The 27,741-nt window shown below is 40.8% G+C and overlaps 1 protein-coding gene across 6 annotated transcripts in view; it reads right to left on the reverse strand.

The window, feature by feature from the left end:
- LOC148021647 (Transducin/WD40 repeat-like superfamily protein) overlaps positions 1-27,741 on the reverse strand; it is a 130,483-nt gene that overhangs the window by 92,272 nt on the left and 10,470 nt on the right. For all 6 annotated transcript variants that reach the window (XM_087697113.1, XM_087697114.1, XM_087697118.1 and 3 more), the window contains exons 3-4: positions 5,682-5,737; positions 207-287 (exon numbers count right to left, since the gene is read on the reverse strand). In XM_087697113.1, coding sequence (XP_087553239.1) covers positions 207-287; positions 5,682-5,737 — 137 coding nt within the window. The remainder of the gene's footprint in view (positions 1-206; positions 288-5,681; positions 5,738-27,741) is intronic.

Consider the following 27,741-nt stretch of genomic DNA (forward strand, 5'->3'; position numbering starts at 1 on the left):
CAGCACTTCATAGTCAGAAAGTGGATGTTACGAACTTCATGAAAAGGGGTTCAAATTTATTGATTAATGCTTCTTTTCTTTAAAAACGACTGCTGTATTTGCAAACACATACTGAGTTTCATTCACTTTAGTTCCTGTCGTGCAAAGTGAGAAGTACAATAGAGTAGTCTTCACTAAAATTGCATCAGAAAACGCTAATTATTTACCTGATGCAAACATGTGAGGATACCAGCAAAAATCATACACAGATTCTCCTTCGGATAGCTCCAGGCTTGACAAAAAAGAGTCTGCGTGCAAGGATTTGTTAATTCATGGTAGGCCAAAAGCTACTGGTAACAATTGTGATGATATTAAGCAACCAAACACATCATTACATCCCAAATACTATCTGCAACATATTGTCCGGTGCCAACCTTTTTTCTTTTCAGCAAGAGTGTTACTCTTGTATGCTAGAAAAAAAATACTAGTTTATTGCCTGCTCTTCCTTTCAAAATGAGAAAAATATTGTAAGTGAACAACTCATGTAGTCATACTAGTATCGAATAGCACTTTGCATTATGCTTAAAACAAAGCGTTGCTCATATTAACACAGGATAGAAATGCATTTCTTCAAATGTCAGTCGCCTATACTTGTTAAACATGCAGCTTGAAAATCAAATAACCAGAATCACTTCAAGGCTACTACACTGGACCAGCTCCCCAGTGCTGCTCGTCATTACAGAGTTCATCATCTCACACCACTGCCTTAGAGAAGTTGAACGTAACAGTCCACTGAGCTCTGACTAGATCGTCCTCACACAATCCTCATCCTCACATATATCCTCACCTCATCAATTTAGCCCACACATTTAACAAGTCTTCATGTATTACACCCTAGTAACACTAGTCCATCTACAGACAAATTAAACAACCATGCAGCAGCATAGCACAAAATCAATGGACTATCTAGGGGTGACCAAAAAAAAAAAAAAACAAAGGAAAGAAAAAAGTGTAACACTCAACCGCTAATTTGCACAGCACAGAAAATGACTCCACTGATAGAGGCAAAAAGTGAAAGGTGAATCTAATCAGATGCTGTACAAAGCATCTGTCTTTGCTGAGAGCCCTGGCCTGCCTATGTATGCAACAGCAGGAGAAACACAACTGCAGAGAGAATAGCGATTCCTGCTATCAGCACTGTATTATATAGGACAGTGCTAGGGCTACGGATCAAATAATCAAGCCAAAATCTGTCGAAGTCATGACAGTACCACACCAAAGCGCTATTTTTTGTTTGGGGAGAAGTAATATACACTATTACAGGACTGAGCCAGCAAAGGCAGCACTAAGCAACATATCCAATTCTTTAAAAAGTTTTGACTAGAAGTCTCTTGGTTACAACCAGTATTTGATAAAAAGAAATTAGCATCCTAATCACAGATTGAGGCATTTTCATGGGCCATTAACTTATATAGCCTTGTAGATTGAATAAGCAATGCAGATTGAGGCAACAAATTATGTCTCTTTTTGTTTGCAGAAAACAAAAAGAACAAACATTTACGGGCTCAGATGGAAAATACCCAATATATCAAGTAAGACAAGAGTTACAAAGCACTTCTCACACTAAATGATGGTGCAGCTGTCCTCAAAGTGCATATCTCCATCCAAGAACCAGATCATACTCGAGTCCAAATCATAATCTTCATCAATCTAGTTTCACTAGCCAGCCCAGAGCTCATGCTCATAATAGTCCACCCCTGCCAGGTATGGTTTCCATATTATGAACAATTGTTCCCAAAGGAATTTTGGCTGAAGTAGGTTTCTTTTGTTTAGATCTTATAACAATCCACCATCCTCAAATGCTCAATAAACTTGAAGACTCCATCCATGATGGACCTGGGATCCATAATCAATAGGTAAACTCTACAGTCTATTACCCTGACTCGAACTAAAGTACACAATCACCATAACACCACAAATATGAGAAACCCATCCTCATCTGTCTAAGCTGAAGAGGATAACCAGCCACTCCTCAAGCTAAAATCCTTCTAGATGACTACTTATAACAAGCTTAGGAATCCTCATTCAGGAAATAATCATTATTGAAATGTCCACCAGAGGTATCTAGATTATATTGTCAAGCAGTAAGTATGCAATTGGCAAGCTCAAGTGGAAGAAGATGGTTTGAGAGCCATGTCACGAGAAAAGGAAATTATTTTTCCAAGACCTCCCAATACACTTGAATGCAACTGCACCATCACCTACAAAAATCAAAGTGTCATCTAATTTCACCATAGGATTACCTGTCATATGCTCATCATAGGATCCTTTCTCTTAATCGACACCTCACGGAGATCTCTGCCTTCAAAGTCGTATATCAAGTTGGGACAAATATGACCTCTTTATGTGATACCAGCTTGGCACATGCACACTACTAAGACTTCGACAACATCTATCTGATAGTTGCACAGAGTCTATAAGGCTTAAGCACATGCTTGTATTTTGAGCAGGTCCAAGGTTCATGTGTCAAATCAGGTGAGTCAAGGCACAATTAAAGCTTAAAGTCAAAGGTACATGGCTTGAGGTCCAATAAAAAAGTCCTTGGCTGTTTGAGAAAATGGTTATAAGGGCACTATATATCAATCTTCCTCGTTCCATTGAATATAGTAAATGTGAAACAGCATAAACTTGTCCCACATCACCCTCTTTGGACCTATTATCCCATGTTTCTATTAGCAATTATGTGTGTCATGTACAGTCATCTCTTGCTCATAAGCCTCAATCTGAGTCAAACAAGGACATTAGGAGCTCTGACATTTGTTATTGTCTATCATTTTATATGTTCTAGACACTTTAGATGGAGGTGGAACCAGTGCATTTCATTGTTGGCACAATAATCATTTTTGTCAATTGGGTGGACTGACCTAGCCACCAACATTTCGGGCCTCGCAAGTTTGTATGATAGTTGCGGCCTCAATTTGCCTATCTATAGGCAACCTGCCTCCTCACTCCATTCATCCATTAGATCATCTTTCCAACCAGCCTCCGTCATCATCATCTTCTCCTCCTGCCTTCCTCTAGCACCCACACTGATTCCTAGAACTGCATGTTGGGGAGGCCATTAGTATCATTCAGTCTCAGTCAGAGCGTTCCTTCATTATCTGTGTTCCTTCTGTTCCTTCTGTCTCTCTTGTCTCTCCCACTCAGTGTTCACTTTCCTTTCTGCTACACACTCTCACACGGTATTATTCGCTTTAATGGGCATCTGAATCAACAAAGAGAAGCAGCTGTCCACTATTCGAACAGCCAGGCATCACCTACAACAGCTACAGCCCTTGCAAAACCTGTGTTTTGAGTCAGGCTACCTCTCCATCTAATGCGCTTTTTGCTCACCAACACTCCACTGCTGGCTGGCTGTTTCCCCAAGCTGAGCAATCCTTCTTCACTGCTGGGGGGGCTCCAGCCTCAGGTACTCCCTGCTTTCCACCACTGCACATCACATTCTGCTGCATAACAGCCACGTGGACCCTGAACAAGCAGAGGACATCAGCTTTCCAATCATCTTCAAACAGAGCACAGTCTTTTCTTGTGTTTTTTACAGATTTCTTGAAGAATATCTTTAGCAGACCATGATGATATGCAGGATCATGTGCATCGGGGCCATGAGGACCATTGAAGTGTGGACCAAGACCATGAAGACCGGCATTCACAGAGTCGTGACCGTGAGAATCAATGTTCAAACCACCAAGATTGACACAATGCTGAGTGATCATAAAGGGGATCAAAGAACAGACCGTGACTGCCTTCCTTATTGACCCCCAACTTATCTTTCTCTCTCAATCTACTTAATGCTAGAGCCTGCTGAGTGCTCTTTTCTTTTTCTGTGTTGTGCAGAGCATGTAAGACACATCTGTACCACTGCAGAGATCTAAAAGAGATTAGCATTTCTTTAGCAAGTCCAAACATTCGAGCATCGCATATCCCTAGTTGAACCTTCAACAACTATCTCTGGTAGATTCTCCTATGATGAAGGACCACATCAACTACATGGAGGAAAATCAGGATAAATTTGCATCCCTTAGTAAGAACGTGCCTTCGAAAGACTTAGTTGTGACACCACTCTCACATCTCATGCCACCAAAATATGACGTGTTCTACACCAATCTTCTCACCTCTTGTACAAGGGGCAAATCGTTTGTTGTCCAATAGTAATCCAGCAATCAATGATATAGTTGGGGACCATTTAATTGTACTTAAACAGGTAGGAGGGCTACTTGCTAAAGCCAAACAATCATACACTGCAAAAGGTAATAAGAAATGCAAAGCAATGGGTTTTCAAGAATATGACATCAGATGCCTTAGAGCAGAAAAAGAAGAATGTTGAAAAGTGTAAAGAAACACCCAGCTGTTCAGCTAGCTCCTAAATTCTGTGGACCCTCTCACATTACTCAAAAATTCAATAACCATGCATTTAAACTCGACTTTCCTTTCCCCTAAACTATCCATAACACTTTTATCAACCCACTGCTTTGGGAAAAGTACATAGAGTTCTTGGAGCCTGAAACATGTTAGCATTGTATATATCATGGGCTGTATGGACAGTTTGCAATGACATTTTAGTGGGCACTTAGGCAGGCGTATTCGCCACTTACTAGTAGACCATTTACATGCTGGTTATGGCCCCATTTCACCCTATTTATAGGCTCTTTCTCCTCCATGCACACCATCTTGGCACACTGCATTGTGCTGGAGAGAGGGAGTCTGGGAGTACTCAGCTGGTTGCAACTTGCCCAGAGCCTGTGTGGATTGTATACACTCTCATGCTTTGGAATATGGATTCCACGTCCTAAGTTCTTCATCTCTTCTTTGTCTTTCTGTTCAGTTCATTGTGTGCACAGCAGCTTCATTGTTTTGCTTCCATTGCTCTATATCTGTCTCAACATGGTACCATTTACTGGCAGACAATTTACATGCTGGCCAACTTGTATTTCTGGCCTGGCTGACCTGCTCATTATAGCTCCATTTCAGCCTATTTATAGGCTCTTTCTCCACCACAAACATCATTTTGGTACACTACATCCTGTTGGAAAGAGGGGAGCACTCAGCTGGTTGCCCACCGCCCGTGTGGACTGTAGACTCTCTCATAGACTGGGATGCATCCCATTACGCAAGTTCTTCATTTCTAAGCTCATTTGTTCTTTGTCTTTTGGAGAAAGAGAAGGAGCCTTTATTTTCAACAATTTAATTGCCTACCCGCTCTATGGTGATGATTCCTCACAATAAACTTGTCTTCTCTTGCAAAAAAGCATTTATCAACAATTATTTTATGAAAAGGGATTTTCCTACCAAAAAGAAATATGGCAAAAGCAATGTTCATATTAAGAAGGAATATCTAAGTCCCAAATCTTAAAACTCTTGATCTAAGTGCAAATCAAATATCTAGAACTTTGCTCAATCTTTTTCTCACCAAAAATAGAAATGGTTAAAGCAATGTCTATATAACAAGCCACATTACAGTCCCAAACTTGAACAATCTGTTGATCTAACTGGACATTAATGCTGCTGAATTGCGTAAACCCACCCTAACTACAATCAAAAGCAAGAAACCCTTGCTTTTACTCATACTTAATGGTAACCAAAATGAAACATGACGATTTCATATTTCAATATGGATTCATGCTGGGGCAAATATAACAAATTACCATCTTCCATAGCATGGACATCGACTCCCGAAGTATACCAAATTGAATCCCCTTGCCTGCAAACGGTCAGACAAGCAGAGAACCAAGGAAGTAAGTGCTACTTAAGAGGCAAATGAACAAGAGCAAATGAACAAAACTGGATTTTCAAAAATCCTTCAGTTTTTGAAAATGCTGTTAGTAGCAAACTGCAACATTAGTACCAAGTTTACCAACATGTAACCATCAATAGAAAAGAAAAAGTGATGGAGCAGTTGGATTAAGGAAAAGGGAGCAGCATAATTCAGAAAATGAAAATGGGGAGATAATTGCAAGTTAAATTATACAAGCTTTGCATCGACACAGCAGATATGATCCCACTGATGTAATTTTTATGTTCCTGAATACTTGTTTGTGGCAGTATATGGTTAATATTTGTACATCCATCACAAACTTGTCTTTATTCAGGCAAAATTGTACATCAATGCATTGTAGGATTATGTCCATACTTGTAATAAAGTGAAAGATGCTTTTTCTGAAGTTTGAGAGAGGTAAGAACATCAGTTGGTCGCAAATTAGGCACGTATTTAAATTACTGCCATACACAAGATTCCTTCTGATTTTAGGGCAATTTGAATAGGGTAGAAATCTCTTGAAAATAAGCCTGGAAACGGAACCAAGAAACAGCTATTTCTTGTGGCCATACTTGCTACTAAAGCATTACAAATAGTCCAAGAAGTTAGCAAATGTTTTGATTACACACTGCAAAGTAAATCACAATCTAATCAAAAAGAAATTTGTCCCTCCCTCACTGCCAAGGCTCCAGCTGTCAAGAATTTATCAAGTTCCCACTCAACCAACAAAATTCAATAAGTAATCATCTCTGCCAAACATTTGCATTCTTTCACTTGACAATTCATTTTCAAGTATGTCATTGGGAAATCAACACATGAAATCTACTGACTTGGCCATGTTCCAATGGTTATCTTCCCTTGTGTTTGCATGTTTGGAATTAATAATGTGTCACCATTTTTGTGTAACTATTATTGATAGACAATAATACTTACAAGCTTTTCAAGACAGACTAAACCCAAAACATAGGCTCCATAATATTAGAGAACTGGTGTGTATGGTATCTTGTACGCATGTTGAGTAATTTATTGGCAGTACACTATTATATAAATGTTTGTACATCAATCACTTACAACCCTTACATGCCTTTTCTAGCCATAAAGGACTATGTATCATCTAGGTCCCAATATTTACCTTATATCAATGTAAGACACATTAAACCTTCATTAGCCCATCAAACAGCCCCAAAACTCAAATGCACTCAGTGTGTTCCAATGTCCATACGCAAACTCTCCTATTTTTGGTTGGTTCCTCATCTACAAATAGAGAGTGCCATAGGTCACTTGCATAAAATCCACATCCCCAATCTATCCTACGTTCATCATCACATGGCTGCCATCGCCTCCTTCTACTACCCACCTAAACCAACCTTCCTTCTCGAATAGGGTGGTGCATAACTTGAATAAGAACTAACAACAACAAGTACAAATTTCACATAACCTGAAAATGCAAATGTTACCACTTTATCTTAAACAATGAACACCCAATTGACCCAAAAACCTGTGAGAAGTGGTGCAGCAATGGAAGCATAAACAACATGCTGAAATAAACTGCTGAAACACAAGACAAGAGAAAGAATAAACACAAATACAAATGAGAACTCAGATGTTTGGTATCAGCTCCTCTCTCCTCAAATACAAAATGGGGGGAGCATTAAATACAAATACAAAGAATAAATACAAATACAAATACAAAATGGGGGGAGCATCAAATACAAAGAATAAATACAAATACAAATGATGGCTGAAGTACACAAGAGGAGGAGGAGCCCTAGCAATATATAGGCATAAAATGGGGGGAGCATTAAATGCAGTCGGCCAGCATTAAATGCTCCCTAGCCCTAAAAAGGGCACCAGAAAATGCCAAAAAAAAAAAAAACTACAAAAAGGCCACAACTTCTGCAGCACAGACTCACCCTGAGCTGACTAATCTGCTAACAAAACCGGCACCCCTTGCAATATTTCTTTAACTTATATTCCTAAGGTTGAAGTACACTAAACCAACCTCATCTCCTTCAATCTTCAATACATCTTGCTGTCCATAGCAACCAGCAATCGTTCAAACCGATCTACTCCTTGGTTTGTTTGGGATTGGCCTTCAATTTGGTCCTTGGATGACAAATTTTACCCCAAACTTAATGTTGGCTGGCTTGCCCCTTCAAATTCTCTGAACTCCCCGAATTTCAGCTCTTGAATTTCAAGTAGTAGTCCCTCAATTCTGAGCACTCTTCCCACAAAGCTAAACCCTAATTTCTACTGTAAATTATAGTTTAGCAGCAAAAATTCTTTAATTGCACCCTCTTCAAGCTCAATTTGGTTGAGATCTCTTGAGGGAAGCTATGAATTGCATGAGAGAATTGAGAGGAAGCTGGACACAGAAATTTCAGAGTTTCATCACCAAAATTGGCTGAAATTTTTTTCTGCCCTGCTGTGAATGGCTGATTTACTGCAACCAACCATCAACAAGAGCCCCACATGCAGTCACCTACCCTTGTGGCTCCCAAACTTGCTATCACTTGCTTGTAAACAGCCTACAGGGGCTGGCACCTGCCTCCAATGGCCTTTTGATCAGCTAGGGGCACAGTTCTCTGCTAGCCTCCAATGGCTGGGCTGATCAACAATGTCTGGAAAATTGCAGCACCAGCTCTCTCTCTCTCTCTTCCGACCAACAATTAGATACCACAATAGCTTGAGGTAACTCTTTAGAAAAGCATCAACTTTGATACCATGTGGAGATACACTAGGTTTTACAAAAGAAAGCACATAGTGTACGACCACGATTGAGACATAATGAACTCAAACAATAATGTAAAATGTAAAAAACACAAAAATGCAAAAAAGAAAAATAAACATAAACAAATAGTGAATGAATGAAAATGTATAGAATACTTAAGGGAGAGTTGTTCAATAGTTGCTGGCTCTCATGGGAGCAGGTTGAGAGTAGTGTCGATGTGTGTCATACACCAAAGACGAATCCAAAGTGCAATAGCAACAAGTCAAAGAAATGGCTAATGAGAAAATTGCTGAAAGTGCAGAAACAACTTGCTGCACATGCAAAAGCAAATCATATTGATGCTGAAATAAACTGGCACCCCTTGGGGTATTTCTTTAACTTGTATTCCTAAAGGCTGAAGTACACTGATCCAACCTCATCTCCTTCAATCTTCAATACATCTTGTTGTCCATAGCAACCAATAAGCCTTCAAACCGATTTGCCCCTTGGTTTGTTTGGGGATTGGCCTTCAATGTGCTCGTTGGATGACAAATTCTGCCCCAGATTTAATGTTGACTGGCTAGCCTCTTGAAATTCTCTGAATTCTAAGCACTCTACCCATGAAGCTAAACCCTAATTTCTGCTGCAAATTAGGGTTTAGCAACAAAAATTCTTTAATTGCACCCTCTTGGGACTCAATTTGGCAGAGATATCTTGAAGGAACCTATGAATTGGCTGAGAGAATGCAAAGAAAGCTGGAAAGAGAGAAATTTCAGAGTTTCATCACCAAAATTGGCTTCAATTTACTGCTACCTTGCTGTGAATGGCTGATTTACTGCAACCCACCATCAATAAGAGCCCCACATGCAATCACCTGCCCTTGTGGGTCCCAAACTTGCTGTCACCTGCCTGTAGACAACCTACAGGAGTCGACACAAGTCAAAATAATGGGTATGATCTAATACCATGTCAAAACAAGCGACAGTGCTGAGAGACAATAGGATTTCCAGGAGTAACACAGAGTGTGTACAACAAACACTATGAGAGAGGAGAAACTCAAAAACACAAGAAGAACATGATGACGATGCACCGAATCATGCTATGAGAAGAAAAGTTGATACTACGAAGTCGAAGCTCAAAAAATAACTGCACTGTCCTATCTGAATTAGGAGGCAGCACCTATGGAAATTTGCACAGTGAAGGGAGCAAAACACAATCCTTCAGGCAATGGGCTGTCGAACAAATCACTAGAAGGTGAAAGATAGTTGTTGAGGGAGTAAATCATGGTCCTTTGACGCCATCATAGATGTGAAAGATAATCACCAATTGTCGAGGGAGTGAACCACAATCCTCAGATACCAGGGAGTGACCTGGGCAACCAAATGCAAACCCTAGAGTGTTGGAGTTGTCAAACGTAGGGAGAGCGCCCAAATGATGGTGCCAAGTGGATAATGATGATGGCAAATGATGGAGGATGAGTCAGGCTACAAAAACCTAGGCCCCAGTAACCTCTATGATATACGAGTGATGAAATCACTGATGCTCGGTGATATAGACTACCGCCAAAGGCTAGGATACTGACGCCAAGCTGGAGATGATGACACCAGATAAGGAGAAGACCTCCAAACTGAAAAACCCAAGTAAAGATGAAGTGTGAAGTAGAAGGCTGCTGATACAAGCAGATGATGGTGACACCAAGAGGAAGATGCCCCAAATGCAAGGCCCGATGATGGAACAATGTGCCTAAAGCAAAAGACGAAGAATGAAGGGAGCCACAAGCCACAAACTGTAATATCCTCTTGAAGGGGTGTAAGAGCAGTGGAAGGGGCTGGTGAGAGAAGGTAAGTGGTAGTGGTGACCAAAGAAAATTGTAAAAAATGACTAAAGAGAGAGTAGCTAGAATTAATGAAGCGATTGCCTATTATAGACATAAGCTATCTAGGGTGGCACCCCACTATGTGGATACCCACTGAAAAAGTGGCCAAAATGTAGGACACCAACCCTTTTTAGGGCTGATAGTGCGAAACCCTAAATGAAGTATGTAAACTGAAAAAGTGATTTTTCAATAGCACCTACCCTCCAATGGCCTCCTAACCAACTAGGGGCAGCTCTTTGATAGCCTCCCATGGCTAGGCTAATCACAAATGGCTAGAAAATTGCAACAGCAGCTCTCTCTCTCTTCCTCTCCCAACCTCCACACCACTAGAATAAGGCTCCACACACCTCGTATAGCCTTTCTCTCACTTGCATGGACAAGTTTTGCCAAGTGGTAATCTTCTAACTACATTTTTTAGCCATTTTCAGTCCAATTAAATCAATTTTGAAAATAATTGTAATTATTAACTTCGCTTAGAACATAATTATACCGACCAACAATTAAATACCACGATAGCTTGAGGTAACTCTTTAAAAGGGCATTGACTTTGATACCATGTGGAGATACACTAGGTTTTGCAAAAGAAAGCACATAGTGTACGACCACAATTGAAACATCATGAACTCAAACACTAATGTAACATGAGAAAAACACAAAGACACAAAAAAGAAAAAATGAAGATAACTAAATAGCGAATGAATAAATGAATGAAGCTGTATAGAATGCTCAAGGGAGAGCTATTCAATAGTTGGTGGCTCTCACAAGAGCGGATTGAGAGCAGTGTCGATATGTGTCATACACTAGAGATGAATCCGGACTGCAGTACCCACAAGTCAAAGCAGAGGCCGATGAGAAAATTGCTGAAAATGCAAAATTGACCTACTGCAAATGCAAAAGCAAATCATATTGATGCCAAAATAAACGGCATCCCTTGCGGTATTTCTTTAACTTGTATTGCTAAAGCTTTAAGTACACTAATCCAACCTCGTCTCCTTAAATCTTCAATACATCTTGCTGTCCATTGCAACCAGCAAGCCTTCAAACCGATATGCTCCTTAGTTTGTTTAGGGATTGACCTTCAATTTGCTCCTTGGATAACAAATTCTACCCCAGATTTAATGTTGGTTGGTTGACCTATTGAAATTCTCTTAACTCCCCGATTTTCAACTGCTGAATTTTAAGTAATAGGCCTTAAATTCTGAGCACTCTCCCCACGGAGCTAAACCCTACTTTATGCTGTAAATTACAGTTTACCAACAGCTTTAATTGCATCCGCTTGGAACTCAATTTGGCTAAGATCTATTCAAGGAAGCTATGAATTGACTTAGAGAATGGAGAGGAAGTTGGAGAGAGAAATTTTAGAGTTTCATTATCAAAATTGGCTGAAATTTATTATTGCCCTACTGTGAATGGCTGACTTACTACAGCCCACCACCAACAAGAACCCCACATGCAATCACTTACCCTTGTGGATCCCAAACTTGTTGTCACCTATCTATAGACAGGCTATAAGGGCTGGCACCTACCCCGAGCGTCCTGATCAAGTAGGCACAGCTCTTTCATGGCTTCCAGTGGCTGGAAAATTGCAGTAACAGCTCTCTCTCTTCCTCTCCCAACCTCCACAATGCTAGAATGAGGCTCCACCAGCCTTGTATAGCCTTTCCCTCAATTGCATGGGAAGGTTTTGCCAAGTGGCAACCTTTTGACTACATTTTTCAGCAACTTCTAGTCCAATTAAATTAATTTTGAAAATTATTTTTAATATTAATTTTGCAAAGAAAAATATTTATATTGATCAACAATGAAATACTACAATAGCTTGAGGCAACTCTTTAGAAGAGCATCGACTTTGATACCATATGGAGATACACTAGGTTTTGCAAAAGAAAGCACATAGTGTACGACCACGATTGAGACATAGTGAACTCAAACAATAATGTAAAATGTAAAAAACACAAAAATACAAAAATACAAAAAATAAAGATAACTAAATAGTGAACGAATGAAAATGTATAGAATGCTCAAGGAAGAGCTATTCAACAATTGTTGGCTCTCATGGGAGCAAGTTGAGAGCAATGTCGATGTGTGTCGTACACCAGAGATGAATCCAAAGTGCAATAGCAACAAGTCAGAGCAACAGCTAATGAGAAAATTACCGAAAATGCAAAAACAACCTACTGCACATGCAGAAGCAAATCATATTGATCCTGAAATAAACTAGCACCCCTTTGGGTATTTCTTTTACTTGTATTCCTAAAGGTTGAAGTACACTAATCCAACCTCATCTCCTTTAATCTTCAATACATCTTCTTCTCCATAGCAACCAGCAAGCCTTCAAACCAATTTTCCCCTTAATTTGTTTGGGGATTGGCCTTCAATGTGCTCGTTGGATGACAAATTCTGCCCCACACTTAATGTTAGCCAACTGGCCTCTTGAAATTCTCTGAACTCCCCAAATTTCAGCTATTGCAATTCAAGTAGTAAGCCCAAAATTCTAAGCACTCTTCACATGAAGCTAAACCCTAATTTCTGTTGTAAGTTAAAGTTTAGCAGCAAAAATTCTTTAATTGCCTCCTCTTGGGACTCAATTTGGCTGAGATCTTTTGAGGGAAGCTATGAATTGGTTGAGAAAATGGAGAGGAAGCTGGAGAGAGAGAAATTTCAGAGTTTCATCACTAAAATTGGCTGAAATTTATTGCTACCTTGTTGTGAATGGCTGATTTACTGCAACCCACCATCTACAAGATCCCCACATGCAATCACCTACCCTTGTGGATCCCAAACTTGCTGTCACCTACCTGTAGACAGACTGTAGGGGCTAGCACCTGCCTCCAATGGCCTCCTGATCAGCTAGGGGCAGCTCTTTGATAGCCTCCAATGGCTGGGCTAATCGCGAATGGCTGGAAAATTGCAGCAAGAGCTCTCTCTCTCTCTTCTTCTCCCAACCTCCACACTGCTAGAATGAGGCTTCACCAACCTCGTATAGCCTTTCCCTCACTTGCATGGGAAGGTTTTGCCAAGTGGCAACCTTCTAACTATATTTTTTGGCAATTTTCAGTCCAATTAAATTAATTTGATTATTAGCTTTGCTTAGAAAAATAATTATACCAACAATAAAATACCACAATAGCTTGAGGTAGCTCTTTAGAAGAGCATCGACTTGGATACCATGTGGAGATACACTAGGTTTTGCAAAAGAAAGCACATAGTGTACGAAAACCCAAAAACGCAAAAGGGAAAAATGAAGATAATTGTATAGTGAATGAATAAATGAATGAAAATGAATAGAATGCTCAAGGGAGCGCTATTCAATAGTTGGTCGCTCTCATGGGAGCAGGTTGAGAGTAATGTTGATGTGTGTCATACACCCGAGACAAATCCGGAGTGTAGTAACCACAAGTTAGAGCAAAGGCTGACGAGAAAATTGCTAGAAATGCAAAAACAACCTATTGCAGATGCAAAGCAGATCATATTGATGCTGAAATATGCTCCATACAATGAACAATAGTAAGGCAATGTGTAGGGATGAAAATGCAGCAGTCCCCTAGGTCCTAATGATCAAGGCAGTACCTGGGAACACTCCAACTGGGGCTGCAACAGTCGAATATAGAGCTGTAGGATGGGGACAGCAGTTGGAACCAAACACAAGTATGGGCAATCTTCAGATGATCAAGATAATAGTTGGAGGTGAGAGGAATGAGTGGTGTCATGAGAATCAAAATTTTGATGCTTTGCTTGGTTTGTTCTTGATTACACTATGTATCACGTGCTAACCCACAATGGCTCACACCACAATAGCTCATTAATCAGCCCCAAAGCTCAAATGCACTTAGCGTGTTTCAGATACCCATAAGAAAACTCTCCTATTTTTCATTGGTTTGTCATCTATAAATAGAGAATGCAATCAATCACTTACATCCCTGTCACTTTTTTTTATGGGGGCTAGAGAGAGAGAGAGAGAGATATAAGCAAACTCTCCTACTTTTGGTTGGTTCCTCATTTATAAATAGAGAGTGTGATAGCCGCTTGCATCCCAATCAATCCCCAATTCATCATCGAGTGACTGCTAACTCCTCCTCCGGTTGCACACTCATTCCTTGTCACCTCCAACTATTGTTGTGATCATCCAAACGTTCCCACCCCTACGTTTGGTTTGAGTTGCTATCCCCAGCATCCATCTCACTATTCAACTATTGTAGCCCCTACAGCCATGATCAAAAAGACCTCATGGACTAATACACTGAAACCGGCCTTCCTCCTCGGATAAGGTGGTAAATCCCTGATTACAACTTAGTTACAGCAGCAAACAATAAATGCAAATCTGAAAATACAAATTTACCTACTGATCTCGGACAATGCACACCCAATTGGCCCCAAAATTGGCGCCCCTTTCGGTATTTCTTTAGCTTTATTAAAGAAAAAGTTGACTTACAATGGGATTCTCCCAATCCCTTTCAGCATTTCAACTCCCCTTGCTGTCCAAAGTGACAAGCAACTCTTCAATCTATTTTGCCCCTTGATTGGGGCACTCAATTGGCCTTCACCCCCTTCATAGACGATGGAAATGCCCCAAATTCAATGGCTGGCTAGTCCTCCACTTGAATTCAACTTAAATTCACCTTCAACCTTGTTGAATCCAAGTCTTGGAGCTTCCAATTTTTGGCACGCTTCCCAAGGCTGCCACTAAACCCTAATTTTTGTTGTAGATTAGGGTTTACAGCAAAGAAATTTGCAATTTCTCAAACTCCAAGGATCCAAATCCTGAGATTTTCGAAAGCAAGGCTGTGAAATGGCTAGTGTTGAGAAACCCTTCACCCTTCACCTACAGTTTGCGTTTTTGTGTTTCTGCATTTTGTGTTTAGGGTTTGCAGCCCCAAAAAGGGGCGCCATCCTAGACTGACTGTGTCTATTTATAGGCCACTCTCTCATTCATTCCTTACGACTGATTCATTCAATCCGTCACCTCTTCTCTCCAACCTCTCCACTACCCTCGCACCCCTTCAGGAGGACATTGCGGTTCGTGGTTCGTGGCTGTCATCATCATCTTCCTTGTGCTATGGTTCATGATTCAGATCTTCATCATTCCATTCATCAGAGTTTCTTCTCTCTTCTCTTCTCTTCTCCATGTTTGCCGAGCCTACTCCGTGTTCCTCCCCGCCAACCCTACTTTCTTGCTTGTACGTCATCTTTTGACATGGTATCAAAGTTGGATCTGCTCAAACTGCGGCAAAGATCCTCCACTCCAGTGAAAGCAAAGACCGGTGGCGGGTTTGGCATCCACTTCTCTTCTTCTTCCACTGCCTCAAAATCTCGTTTTTGCAGATTTCAGATATTTCAGCTTACTGCCCACACCCCAAACGTGGAGGACATCGCGGTCCAAGCTAGCCATTGCTGTCTAGAACAGTCTGGCGCCTGTTTCCAACCTATCACACACTGTTCGAAGCTGATTTCAGCATATTGACTGCTTCTGCTGTTTTTTCTTGCGTATCCATGGCTTCTTTACCAACAAATATCCAGACTACTGGGTGCTTCTCCTATAGCATCACCAGGCACACCACCGATGCTTGCCGACTTCGACCTTTGCTCCCCACCCCTCCGGAGTATATGCGTCTTCCACCAGGCACTCCTTGTGCCACCTCTCCTTTTTGGGCCACAAAGATCGTTCTACATCAGCTATCAGAGTACTATACTCAAGGCAATAAGACGCATCCGATGCGCACTAAGTCCTTTCGAGCACATGGAGGATCGATTGGTGCTATGACTTCCTAGAGATCGTCGCAATGCCAGCGGTAGTCTTCTCCCACTTATTTTCAAGTACAGTGGCTTCCACGATCTACGAATCTGCACTCCGCTCCATCAAGAGACAGTGATTGTTTGATACCGTCTCCTCGTCAGTCTGCTTCTTCAAGAGACAGTGACTGCTCGACTCCTTCCTCTTCTTCGACTACCCAATCTGCTCCACTGAGAGATAGCGACTCTTGCCCACCTCTTGCTCATTCTGAGCCCCACCCTTCCCCACCCTCGACTACTCAGGTTCGAGAGGCCACCTCTGGGAGTTCTTCGGCACCCCAAATACCTTCTTCAGCACAACCAGTAGCAATTCCTTTGTCATCAAACATTTCGAAGTCCGTAATCAATAAGTTTTTGGATTCCCTATCTACTTCAGAGGGGGATTCAAAAGGGGATGTTATTTCTTTGCCCTCAGAGAAGGCATTTACTTCTTCGACTTTAGCACGAGTCCCTCCACCTCCCACCTCAGAGAGGGAACCTACTCCACATGAAGTTCTTCACCCATCCTCTACTTTCTTGGGGTGGCTGTCTTCGACCAGTCATCTCTTCTACTGATACCCAGGATCTTTAGGTACCACCTAGATCGGGACCTCGGAGGTTCAGCAACGACCTAGTGACGAGACCTTCGTATTCCTTCCAGTATGAATGCACAGAGCTAGGGGCTTCTCCTGAGGTTGAGTTTCGGGTTCTCCAGTTCACTCTGTCTACTGATCTTTACTACAGGTTCCCTTTCCGATGGAAATCTTGGATCTTAGGGGTTCTCTAGATCTTCTTCGTCACTTGGTCAACATGGAGCCACCTCTCGAGATCGAGTACGGGCATATTCTTATGGTTCTCGGCACCACACAAAGTCTGACATTCCTCCTATGCATTGCATGTTTTCTTTATCTTTGTACTAGGGCGCTTAGGCAAGTAAACAATTTCCCCACGAGGAACACTGTCCAAGTGGCACCTGCTGCATAAGCACTGCATCTCCACCTCCCTCTTCTCTTATTCCCCTTTTTGGGCTTGAGAGGGGGTGTTGAGAAACCCTTCACCCTTCACCTGCAATTTGTGTTTTTGCATTTCTGCGTTTTGCGTTTAGGGTTTGCAACCCCAAAAAGGGGCGCCATCCTAGACTGACTGTGCCTATTTATAGGCCACTCTCTCATTCATTCCTTACGGCTGATTCGTTCAATCCGTCACCTCTTCTCTCCAACCTCTCCACTGCCCTCACACCCCTTCAGAAGGACATTGCGGTTCGTGGTTCGTGGCTGTCATAATCATCTTTCTTGTACTTCGGCACCCTTGTTCCCTTGTATCACATTCACTTTACGATTCACATCTTCATCATTCTATTCATCAGAGTTTCTTTTCTCTTCTCTTCTCTTCTCCATGTTTGCCAAGTTCACTCCATGTTCCTCCCCACCAACCCTACTTTCTCGCTGGTACGTCATCTTTTGACAGCTGGAAGATGAGAGGGAAAGGTGTATAGAGAGAAAATTCAGATTTTTGTCGCAAAGAATGACTAAAAATCAGTCAAGTGCAGCTGATGTCCTGCCACAACAGCATGTAGATGCAAAGAACTAAAGAAAATCAGTCATTTACTGCTGTTGCCCTGCGGCAAGAGCCTATAGATGTTGTCTCCTGCTATTGATTGGTCTTCTTTTGCCCCTAGCTGCCTCAGAAGGTCCTTCAATGGCTGCAAATCAGACCAATAGCCTCCCCTCCCTCTCTCTTGCAGGCTGAATTTATAGAAATGCCTCTCTAAAAGACGTTTTTCAGTCTTGCATGGGCATTTTTCACAAGTGGCAACCTTCTCAAATGGTTTTTCCAACATTTTTCATAATTAAAAATTAATTTTCAGCCTTAAAATACTGAAAATTAATCTAATAATTATTTTGGTGCCCTGAAAAATAATCTAACTAGCCAATAATTAAATTGGCTAGGCAACTTCCATCCCTGAGTGTCTCTGCGCCATCTTTGACCATCAGATTGACGTTAGGTACCATTAAACACCACTTCTCTAGTGTCACCAACTAACACTTATGGCCAAATGGATAACCTAGGCCAACAACTACCACCAGTTATCACCAAGTACCTATGTGGCATAGCTTATAGTAACTTTTCCCTTTGACATCCCGTGATTTCTTTGGATCTCGGGCTCGTAAATTTACTTTAATCCCAGTTGCACCTCACATGTGCATCATTTACTTAATCATGTGATTAAAAATTAATCCACATGTTAAGTGAGGTTTCAAAAATACATGTCCTCATGACATACATTCTCATCCCTACATGCTACCTTGCTATTGTTCATTGCTTGGAGCATATTTCAACATCGGCCTGATCTACCTATGTATCTACAACAAGTTGTTTTTGCATTTTCAAGACTTTTCTTCATCAACCTCTCCTCCATTTCGCAGTTACTATACCCGAAACCCATCTTTGCTATACACACATATTGATACCCCTCTTAGCCCGCTCCCATGAGAGCCACCAACTGTTGGACAACTCTCCCTTGAGCAGCGTTTTGCATCACTCTAAGTTCATTATGTTTTCTTTAGCAAAAACCCAGCATATCTCCACATGGTATCAGAGGTGGTGCTCTTCTAAAGAGTTACCTCAAGCTATCATGGTAGTTCTTGGTTTGTTTTTGATAACACTAAACATCACATGCTAACCAATGATGGCTCGAACCATGATAATTCATTAAACGGTCCCAAAACTCAAATGCACTTGGTGTGTTTCAATGTCCCATAAGGAAACTCTCCTATTTTTGTCAATTCCTCATCTATAAACAGAGAGTGCATCTTGCTGATTGAAACTACCTATTCTAGCGGATCTAGCCCACAATTCAAGATATTAATTATTTTGTGTACTAGTGACCTTGATATGCTCGAGTTCTAGTCACACGCAACCAATCAAGTCATATAGGTGGAAGAATATACTATCTTTCTTGTAACCCATTGAATGCATCCACCATAACCTAAGACCACTCATCAATGGCCAACTCTAATGCACTTTTCTATATACCTAGTAAGTGCAAAGAAAACAAATTTAATAAATAATTAAAGTTCACTGTAAAAAAAATGTATTTTGGTCCAATCACAGCTCAAAAACATCCACAAATTGGTAATCCCTCCTATAGGTACAATGGTCAATGCATATGCAATGCAGTTGCTTCAGCTTTATCTTCTGCAACCTTACTATCAAAATGCATACATACAATCTGTAAACTATAGACTATCAGTGTGACCAGTAGCTTATTCATTACCAAAACTGAGTCGTATACATGTCATACATGTCCCAAACCTTCATAAACATCTACTAGTACATGTAGCATTCCAAACATAAGCACATGGGCACAAATCAGTGCATAACCAACAAGTATAAGTATCAAATATCTTATTCATAGATTGCAGTCAACAAATACTCAGTGAAACCAAGTCTTTCCAGCTCCAAAACAGACCCAAAGCATGTCATACATTCACTTTGAAGTGTTAGGTTCAATACATGAGCATTCAGGTAGTCATAGTCATCCTATCTTCAATGATCAATGGCATAGAAACATGAATTGTTTATAACCAGCCCTAATACAATATGACTGCACAATGAGAGAGAGAGGAGAGAGGAATGAGAGGGCAAGGGAGGGAGAGGAATGAGAGAGAGAGAGAAAAGAGAGGAAAGGAGAGGAATGAGAGGGAGAGGAGAGAGAAAAGGAAATGAGAGAGAGAGAGGAGAGATAAAAAGAAATGAGAGAGAGAGAAAAAAAGAAAAGAATGATAGCAAAAACAAATTGTTTTTTGTAACGTAGACAAGATGGAAAACGAAGAAGGTCTTGTTGTTCAAGATCACGAGGCGTATCTTAATCAGCCCGTCCCATGTCCTTGCTCTCAATGCTAGTTGGTAATTAGATGAAAACGCCAATTGTCTATAGAACACGTACGACGATTTGGCGAGTTTCAATCTGAGATCATTGATCAGGCGATTGTGGATTTTCAGCAAACGGTAATTTGAAGTTAATATCAATCATGCATTGTACTCGCAAGCTAATTGAATACCATATATAATAAGATTGGGTCTTGCTGGCAAATTTTCTATCCAGGGAGGTGATGTCTCGTCCCAAGGGGGAGTGCACCCTTTGCGGCCAATTAGAAGAGTACGTGGGCGTGCGATGGATGGAATGCAAGATCCAATCCACCACTTGCAAGGCCAATCTATACTGTCAATGCCACACGAGACGGGCAACCTTCCAGACCTACCTACAATCTTGGAGCCTGAGATGGAGGCAATGATCGATGCATTCATTCCCATGGATGTCGAGACTTCTGATCCACTTAGAGAGGAAGCATCCATACCATTATATGATGGGTGCCGAGTATCTTGGCTGAAGACACTACTTGCACTCTTAAGTGTGCAAGCAAAATACGATTGGAGCGATACGAGTGTGACCGAGTTGTTCAGGTACCTTGTACATACGCTTCACTGAAAAAAAAATTCGGCACTATTATTACAAACATTTGTGCTTTTTCAAGGTGTTTTATGATTTTTTTCAGGTTATTGAAATATCATATATTACCACCTGTAAATACCATACCTGAGTCTCGTGATGATGCACGACATGTTTTACGGAAGCTTGGCATGGACTACAATAACATCCATGCATGTATCAACAATTGCTGTCTGTTTCGAGGAGAATACGAGACTATGGAGACATGTCCAAAGTGTGGTGCTCACGAAATGATACAAATTCTTTTTCTATTGGGTTGTGATAGTCCTCTAGCTTTTATTAAGTTATCCTCAGCTAAAAAGCTTCTTCATATGGCTGAAGAAGATCTGCATTATCCTTCATAAATTTTTCATCTATCCACTACGTATTTGTTGCACATAAACTTTTTAATGTTAGCAAGAATTTTGTTTCACAAGGCTACATCTTGTGGTTCGATCCTTATGAATTAGCAAACTTACATGGAAAGTATTGTGTATTTTTCAACCAGCAAGGAGCTCAAGTTTATTATATTTCTCGTCGTGTTCCTTCGTAGTTCTACTATAAACGCTCCCTTATCCACAGGCATTTTTTAGCTTCTAACTGAAGAAGTCTCATAGATGTTAGGGATTGTACTTTCGTAATAATTCCCACATAGTGGATGTGACCTTCCACCAACTCTCCTCTCTTATTGTTAACTTATTCACAGTGAGTTGTGTAAGTGTGTGCATGCTATTGAATCCTAAACTAACAATGGTATCAAAGCCATACCTCTTTTCAATTGCCACTCAACTCACGAGCCGCTAACACCTCGATTGCCATCAAGTCTCAAGCTCCGCCACTATTGTTTGCAATCTATTGCACATCTTGCTCATGAAGCAAGACATCCTAAGCAACCTGCATGTGCCATCTACCTTGCATGCATATTGTTGCTCATGGTCATTTGTCTCAACTCATCAACTACCGTTCAGCTTGTCCATGATTGCCTGCATATGTCGCCCATAACTGTCGCACGTGTCCCGTCTCTTGCATCACACCACATCTACCCTGACAGACCTGTCACACCTATCCTGTCAATAGCGCCATATCAAATGACCCCTGACAACTTCCATTTTAATTGCCAACATCCTATGCAACCCACATCACATTAGATTGGAGACAAACAACACTTACAAAAATCAACATTTAAAGTTAATGTTACATTAGCTTTAGTCAACCTTTAAATCCCACAAACTCCTATTCATGCACAATCTCTCTACAATCACCAAATTCAAGCATCTTTGCAAAGCAAACATTAATTTCCACTCAGTTTCTTCAAAAATTTTGGGCCTTTTGTCCAAAACCCCCAAATTTCACCAAAATTTTAGGGATTTTGTGTTTGACGAGCAATATCACCCAAATTTCACGTCGAAAATTTGAAACTTTTCACATTCAAGCCCAAATTTCAACAAATATCTTTGCAGCTTTTATGAAATTTGTCCAAATCCATAGATAATAAGGCACATTTCATCTTCTAAGCCAACATTCAAGGACATTGAATCCTTCTCAACCAGATTTTTTCCTCAATAACAAACAATTATATGCAAATTTATAAGTTTTTTGAGCTTTTCCTTGCTTTTTCATACTGATGTTTCCACAAGTATACATTTGGTAGCTGCTGTTGTGAACAATGTACCCAAAAATGCCGTTCCGGCAGCCCCAAAACAGACTCCCTGTTTCACACCAAAACGGAAATAGCAAACCGCCATTTCAAGATCCTACGGTCCATTTCGGGCTGGGTTATCTAGCACAATGATCGCATCCAAATTGCAATCCCAATCCGAACTCTGCAGGTGGCAGGGCGCACACTTCAACTCCCGCAGCACACTCCAGCTCTCGTGGCCCAGCTCCTCCTCCTCCTCCTCTTCTTCTTCTTCTTCCTCCTCCTCTTCTTCTTTTTCTTCTTTTTCCTCTTCCTCTTCCTCTTCCTCCTCCCCCTCCCCCTCCCCCTCCTCCATATCCTCTTCCTCTTCTTCTCCTTCCCATAATCCATTACCTAAAGGCTAATCATCATATCATGGCGCCGGATCCATATTGAAGGCATGTCACTCAAATCAAGGGATATGAGGGCTCTATCGGATCAAAGAAGTGGCGGTGCAACTATTGTGGATTGGAGAAATCAAGGAGTGTAACACGCATAAAAGACCACTTGGCATGCATTCCCAACAAACACATCGAGCCTTGCATAAATGTGCCAACAAAGTAACGGTAAGTCTCCATCTTTGATGCCGAAAGCGTATGGGTATTGAGCTAGAAGAGGATGAATCCTCTTATCCAACACCACATCAGGCTAATGAAGCACAAGTGGGGCAAGGAGAGGCTAGTGGGCCTAGTAGCACTAACCAAATTGGAGGTGCCAATGGTCCATCAAAAATAAGTGCATCCATATCCGTATTGGGTTCAAGTGCAAAAAGGACCCTGTTGCCATCTTCTAGTGGTGGTGGGCAAAAAGACTCCTTGCATGGTGCAAGTGTCCATGCAGGACTTCAGAGACAAGCAATTGTGGAGGCAACTAGTGAAACTCACATGCTTATTTATTGAGTGTGCTATCCCTTTCAATGTGTCCACTACACATCAATGAAAGAAGACAATCAAGGCAATGAGCCACATTGAATGTGAGTTGGAAGGCCCATCCACGAATGCATTACGCATATGAGAGCTTCGAAAGGAGAAGGCATCCATAGAGGCTCAATTGAAGCCCTTGAAGGAGACATGGGTGAAATATGAATGCACAATATTATGCGATGAATGGTCGGATATGGATCGAATGAATATTTATAATATTTTGGTTTCATGTAAAGGCACCATGTTCATTAAGGCCATCAATGCCTCTGCCTCAAATCTTACCATTACAAGAGCTTTTATTTGGGAGCACATGCGATAGGTCATCATGGATGTAGGAGTTCAAAATGTGGTACAAGTAATGACAGATAATGAAAGCAATTGTGTGTCTATGGAACGTATGCTTAAGGAGGAGTTTCCTAGCATAGTATGAACTCCATGTGCATCACATTGCCTTGACTTGATTATTGAAGATGTTGGGCAAATATCTTGGGTGGATGATATTTTCAAGACGGCAACAAGCATGGTAAGATTTGTGAAGAATAGGTCATCCGTCACAAGCATATTTCGAGCCAATAGCACACTTGAGCTATTGATACGGATCCATCCAAACTTGATATGAACCATTGCATACCAGGAATGGCTCACATGGAGTGAGAGAGTCTCCAAAGGCTCTTGCTTTTAGGTGTGATATTTTAAATGAGAGTTGGTGGGTTAAGGCAAAGGCATTGGTGAAAAGTTTCACTCCTATTTACACTCTATTGCACATCATTGATATGGAGGGGAGTACTTTGGGCTTCTATATGAGTATATGGAAAAAATTCGCGAGGCCTTACTTCGCAACAGCTTTTTGCCCCGAGACAATTAAGTTCTTGTTTAACTTTTACACATGTAATTATTTGGTGTTAACAACTCCTTGATGATTGATCATTATTCTAACTTCTAAGTTTTTTAACTTAATTTATCTATGATCCATCATCATTCGCTCTGAAGGGTTGATGAGATTCGTGTAATGTCAAATACACAATGGAATTCATTCCATAAACCAATCCATGTTATCGCACATCTTGCATCCCCTTTGGCCACAGTAATAGGGAATGGTCGTCTCGAGGCCCCGGAACGCGAGAACGCCGTCCCAAATAGATGGGTCGAATGGGGACGCCAAAATGGGATGGGGATGTCCCCTATCCCATCCCCAACAACCATCCCCCTGTTTCGGTCGTCCCCTACCTCGTCCCCTTGTCACATCCCCTCTTAGGGGGCGTTTTTGACCTCTTTTTTTTTAAGTGGGTGTCTTTTAGAGGGTGGTTTTTTTATATGTTCTTTGGTAGTATACATTCACCCACACACACAGTAACATGGGACCAGTTTTGGGGTAGAGATGGGAATAGGAACGGGCCCATGGGGACAAGAATAATAAACTGCCATCCCCTATTGCCATGAAAGGGGGCTCTAACATGGCGATAGGGCTGGGACGGGAAGCCACAAAATGGGCATCCCCTATTACTATGCCCACACATCCATCCACCATATCACATGCATATATTTTCATTGCTATTTATGTATGCCGTTCCCTCCCACGTCCCACCCCCCGTCCCCGTTCCTTGCTTTTAGCCATCCCTCGAACTCGTCCCTGTCTCCGTTCCCGTTCCCCGTTCCATATTACTATGCTTTTGGCACAGCAAGGAGCAGTACACTAGCGAGGAGTTACAAAAGGGCTTCGTGGAGTACATGAGACGCCTCACAACGGATGATATAGATATGATGAGGAGAGTAGAGGATGATTTGCTAGCATTTTGCAATCATTCTTTTCATTTTGGCCGACCCACAGCTAGGCTTCGAGAGACATAGCTTCAACCTGTCTCTTGGTGAAAAAAATACGATAATTGTGCTCCTACTTTGGTATGTGACTAGTGACTTTTAAATTTTAAATCTTGATAATCTGATGCATTATACAATCTAGCTAACAGGTTCTATAATCTATTACCCACTCAAATGTTGATTTTGCAACTTGCATATTAGCAATTGTCAATTACTTAACCTCAATCTCTTAAATTTGAATAGAAACGCATTGCCATTTAAGTACTTCCGCAAGATTGTAGTTCAGGGCCTGCTAAGAGGAACTAGAGTATACAAGCCCTCTTCCACACCAAAAAATAAAAACAAGCTCACAATTGCCTAACTGGAGCATTTAGTGTTTTGCCATTGCAATCTCCAGGTTCTTGAGAGGACTGCTCTATCCCCTAAGCCTTCACAAGTAAATTAGTAATTATTAGTATTATGTATAATTAACTTTTTAAACTTGACACTTGACATTGCTTGGAAGTTAGATTGTAAATTGTGATATATATAAACATTGAATGTATTGAATCTTCTCTCATATGATATATCTTTGTCGCGTCCACCTTTACAGGTGAATGTTGACAAGATTGATATAGAGAATATGCATGACATCTCGTAAATACCACAGGAGCAACGAGATATCTACTCCATGCTCTATGAGGAGCTATCGACACCAGTGCACGAGACTCGTGCACAGAGAAGGGTTACAACGAGGATCACATGTGGTCGTGCATCATAGGCAAAGTCATAGCTAGAGTCTGAGATTGAGACTAAGGCTGCTTCATCAACTTCTCGATCAAGATTCTGGGAGTCGCACGAGGAGATGGTGCACAGATCCTCAAAGTCTGGATGAGTCATGACTTGTGATATACAGAAGTCAATTTAACATTGCAAAGTCCAAACTACAGTTGCCAATTGTTCATTGATGTTGATACTTATTACTCAGTAGTCACTAGAGTCTAGAGACTAGTACATACTACACAGTGCTTAGTGCTCACTAGAATTTGGAGTTTTGACAGATTATTCACATGACATAGTTACATGTGTCATTGTATCTTGATTTCACTTATGATGCATCTTGATTCTTGTTCCATTGTTCTTGATGTCAGTCTCCACTGTTCTTGATGTTAGTCTTCACTACTCTTTAGATCATAAATGATTCATGAGTAATAAATTATAATTCATTTTGTTACCTTAAGTTTTGAAAATTAAGTCTTAATTATTTTAAGCTATCTTAAGTTTCAACCAATGAGTCTTGACTCCTCAATCTTTACTCGTAAGTCGTGACATGTATAATGAATCGTGATTTCAATCATATGATATGAAGACTCAAAGTTTTGTATGAAATTTGGGTACATGTTGTTCTAGGCATTGATATATTTACATATCCACATAATACTGTATTTATTTTAGTATATAATCTAAAATGTAGTTCCCCGTTTCCAAAATTTGGCCAAAACTCCGGTTCTTCTCGTTTCTATTTCCCCCATTTTCAAAACTCCCCCATACTATGATTGTGAAATTTAGTTATGAACAGCAAGCAGTGGGTGACAGGCCAAAGTGACCTGTTAAATATGTTTGGATTCCAATAAATTGAATGGCACAAATTATCCGATGTGGGCATACATGATAAAGCATATTTTGGTTACCAAACAACTCTAGGGTTATATATCTAGTTCAGATGTTAGACCAGTGGTAGAATACTGCAAGTTTATCTAGTTCATCCACTATCACAAGTACATCTTCCGCTCCAGCCCCTACTTTACCTCCCACCATTGATCATTTGAGATGGGATAGGAGAGATGCCTAGACATATGCTTTGATTACAGTGTCATGCAAAAGACAGGTTATTCCACACATTTAGTAGTACATAACAACCAAGGATGCTTGGGATAAATTTACTTTGTTGTATTAGATGCACAATGAGACTCATGTAGCCTATATAGGTAAATAGCTTGAGATGGAGCATATGATAGAGTGATTCGGTGGATACCAAGGATATAACAAAGCAACTTGAAAATATTGATGAGATTATTATTGATGCTTCTTTTATTTCTACAGTCTTGGCTCGCGTACCTAAGTCTTATCAAAGTTTTGCCAATAATTAGAACTTCAAAAGTCCAAGGATGAAAATTGTGTATTCAAAAAGCCATCTATTGGTGGGGTGAATGCTAGAAGGTTCCTATAGGCTTTCATAGAAAGCTTGGCACAATTAACTCTAGAAATGGGGATTCAACCATTAAATATAACAAATGGAAATCCCACATAATGCAATTAAGGATTATATTGGTAATGAATAAGCTCAAAACACAAAAGCGAAAATTTAAAAAACACTAGATAAAATATTTTTTTATTGTGATAAAATTCATTGAAAAGATAATAATCTCAAAGACTTCAAAGACCAATTGTGGAGGTTGAGAGAGAAGGAGAGAGTGATGTCTAAGCAAGTACCACCATACCAACAAGTTTTGGCCATTTCCAACGAGCCAAGAAGGTTCTCCTACTACAAAGGCAACAGCTCCAACAAAGAGAGCAACAGCTAGAGATTCCATCTCAGACAGATTGACATCCATCTGAGACCTCCAAGCTGCTGTGTTTCATAGCAGACAGCAGCTAGTTCTAACACTTTCTCGCTACAAAAATCAGAAATTTCTGTCCTCAGC

Source organism: Lygodium microphyllum, chromosome 17 (assembly GCF_053477565.2).
Source record: "Lygodium microphyllum isolate KBCC chromosome 17, Lygodium_microphyllum_v1.1.10, whole genome shotgun sequence".
In the NCBI taxonomy this organism is placed as follows: Eukaryota; Viridiplantae; Streptophyta; class Polypodiopsida; order Schizaeales; family Lygodiaceae; genus Lygodium; species Lygodium microphyllum.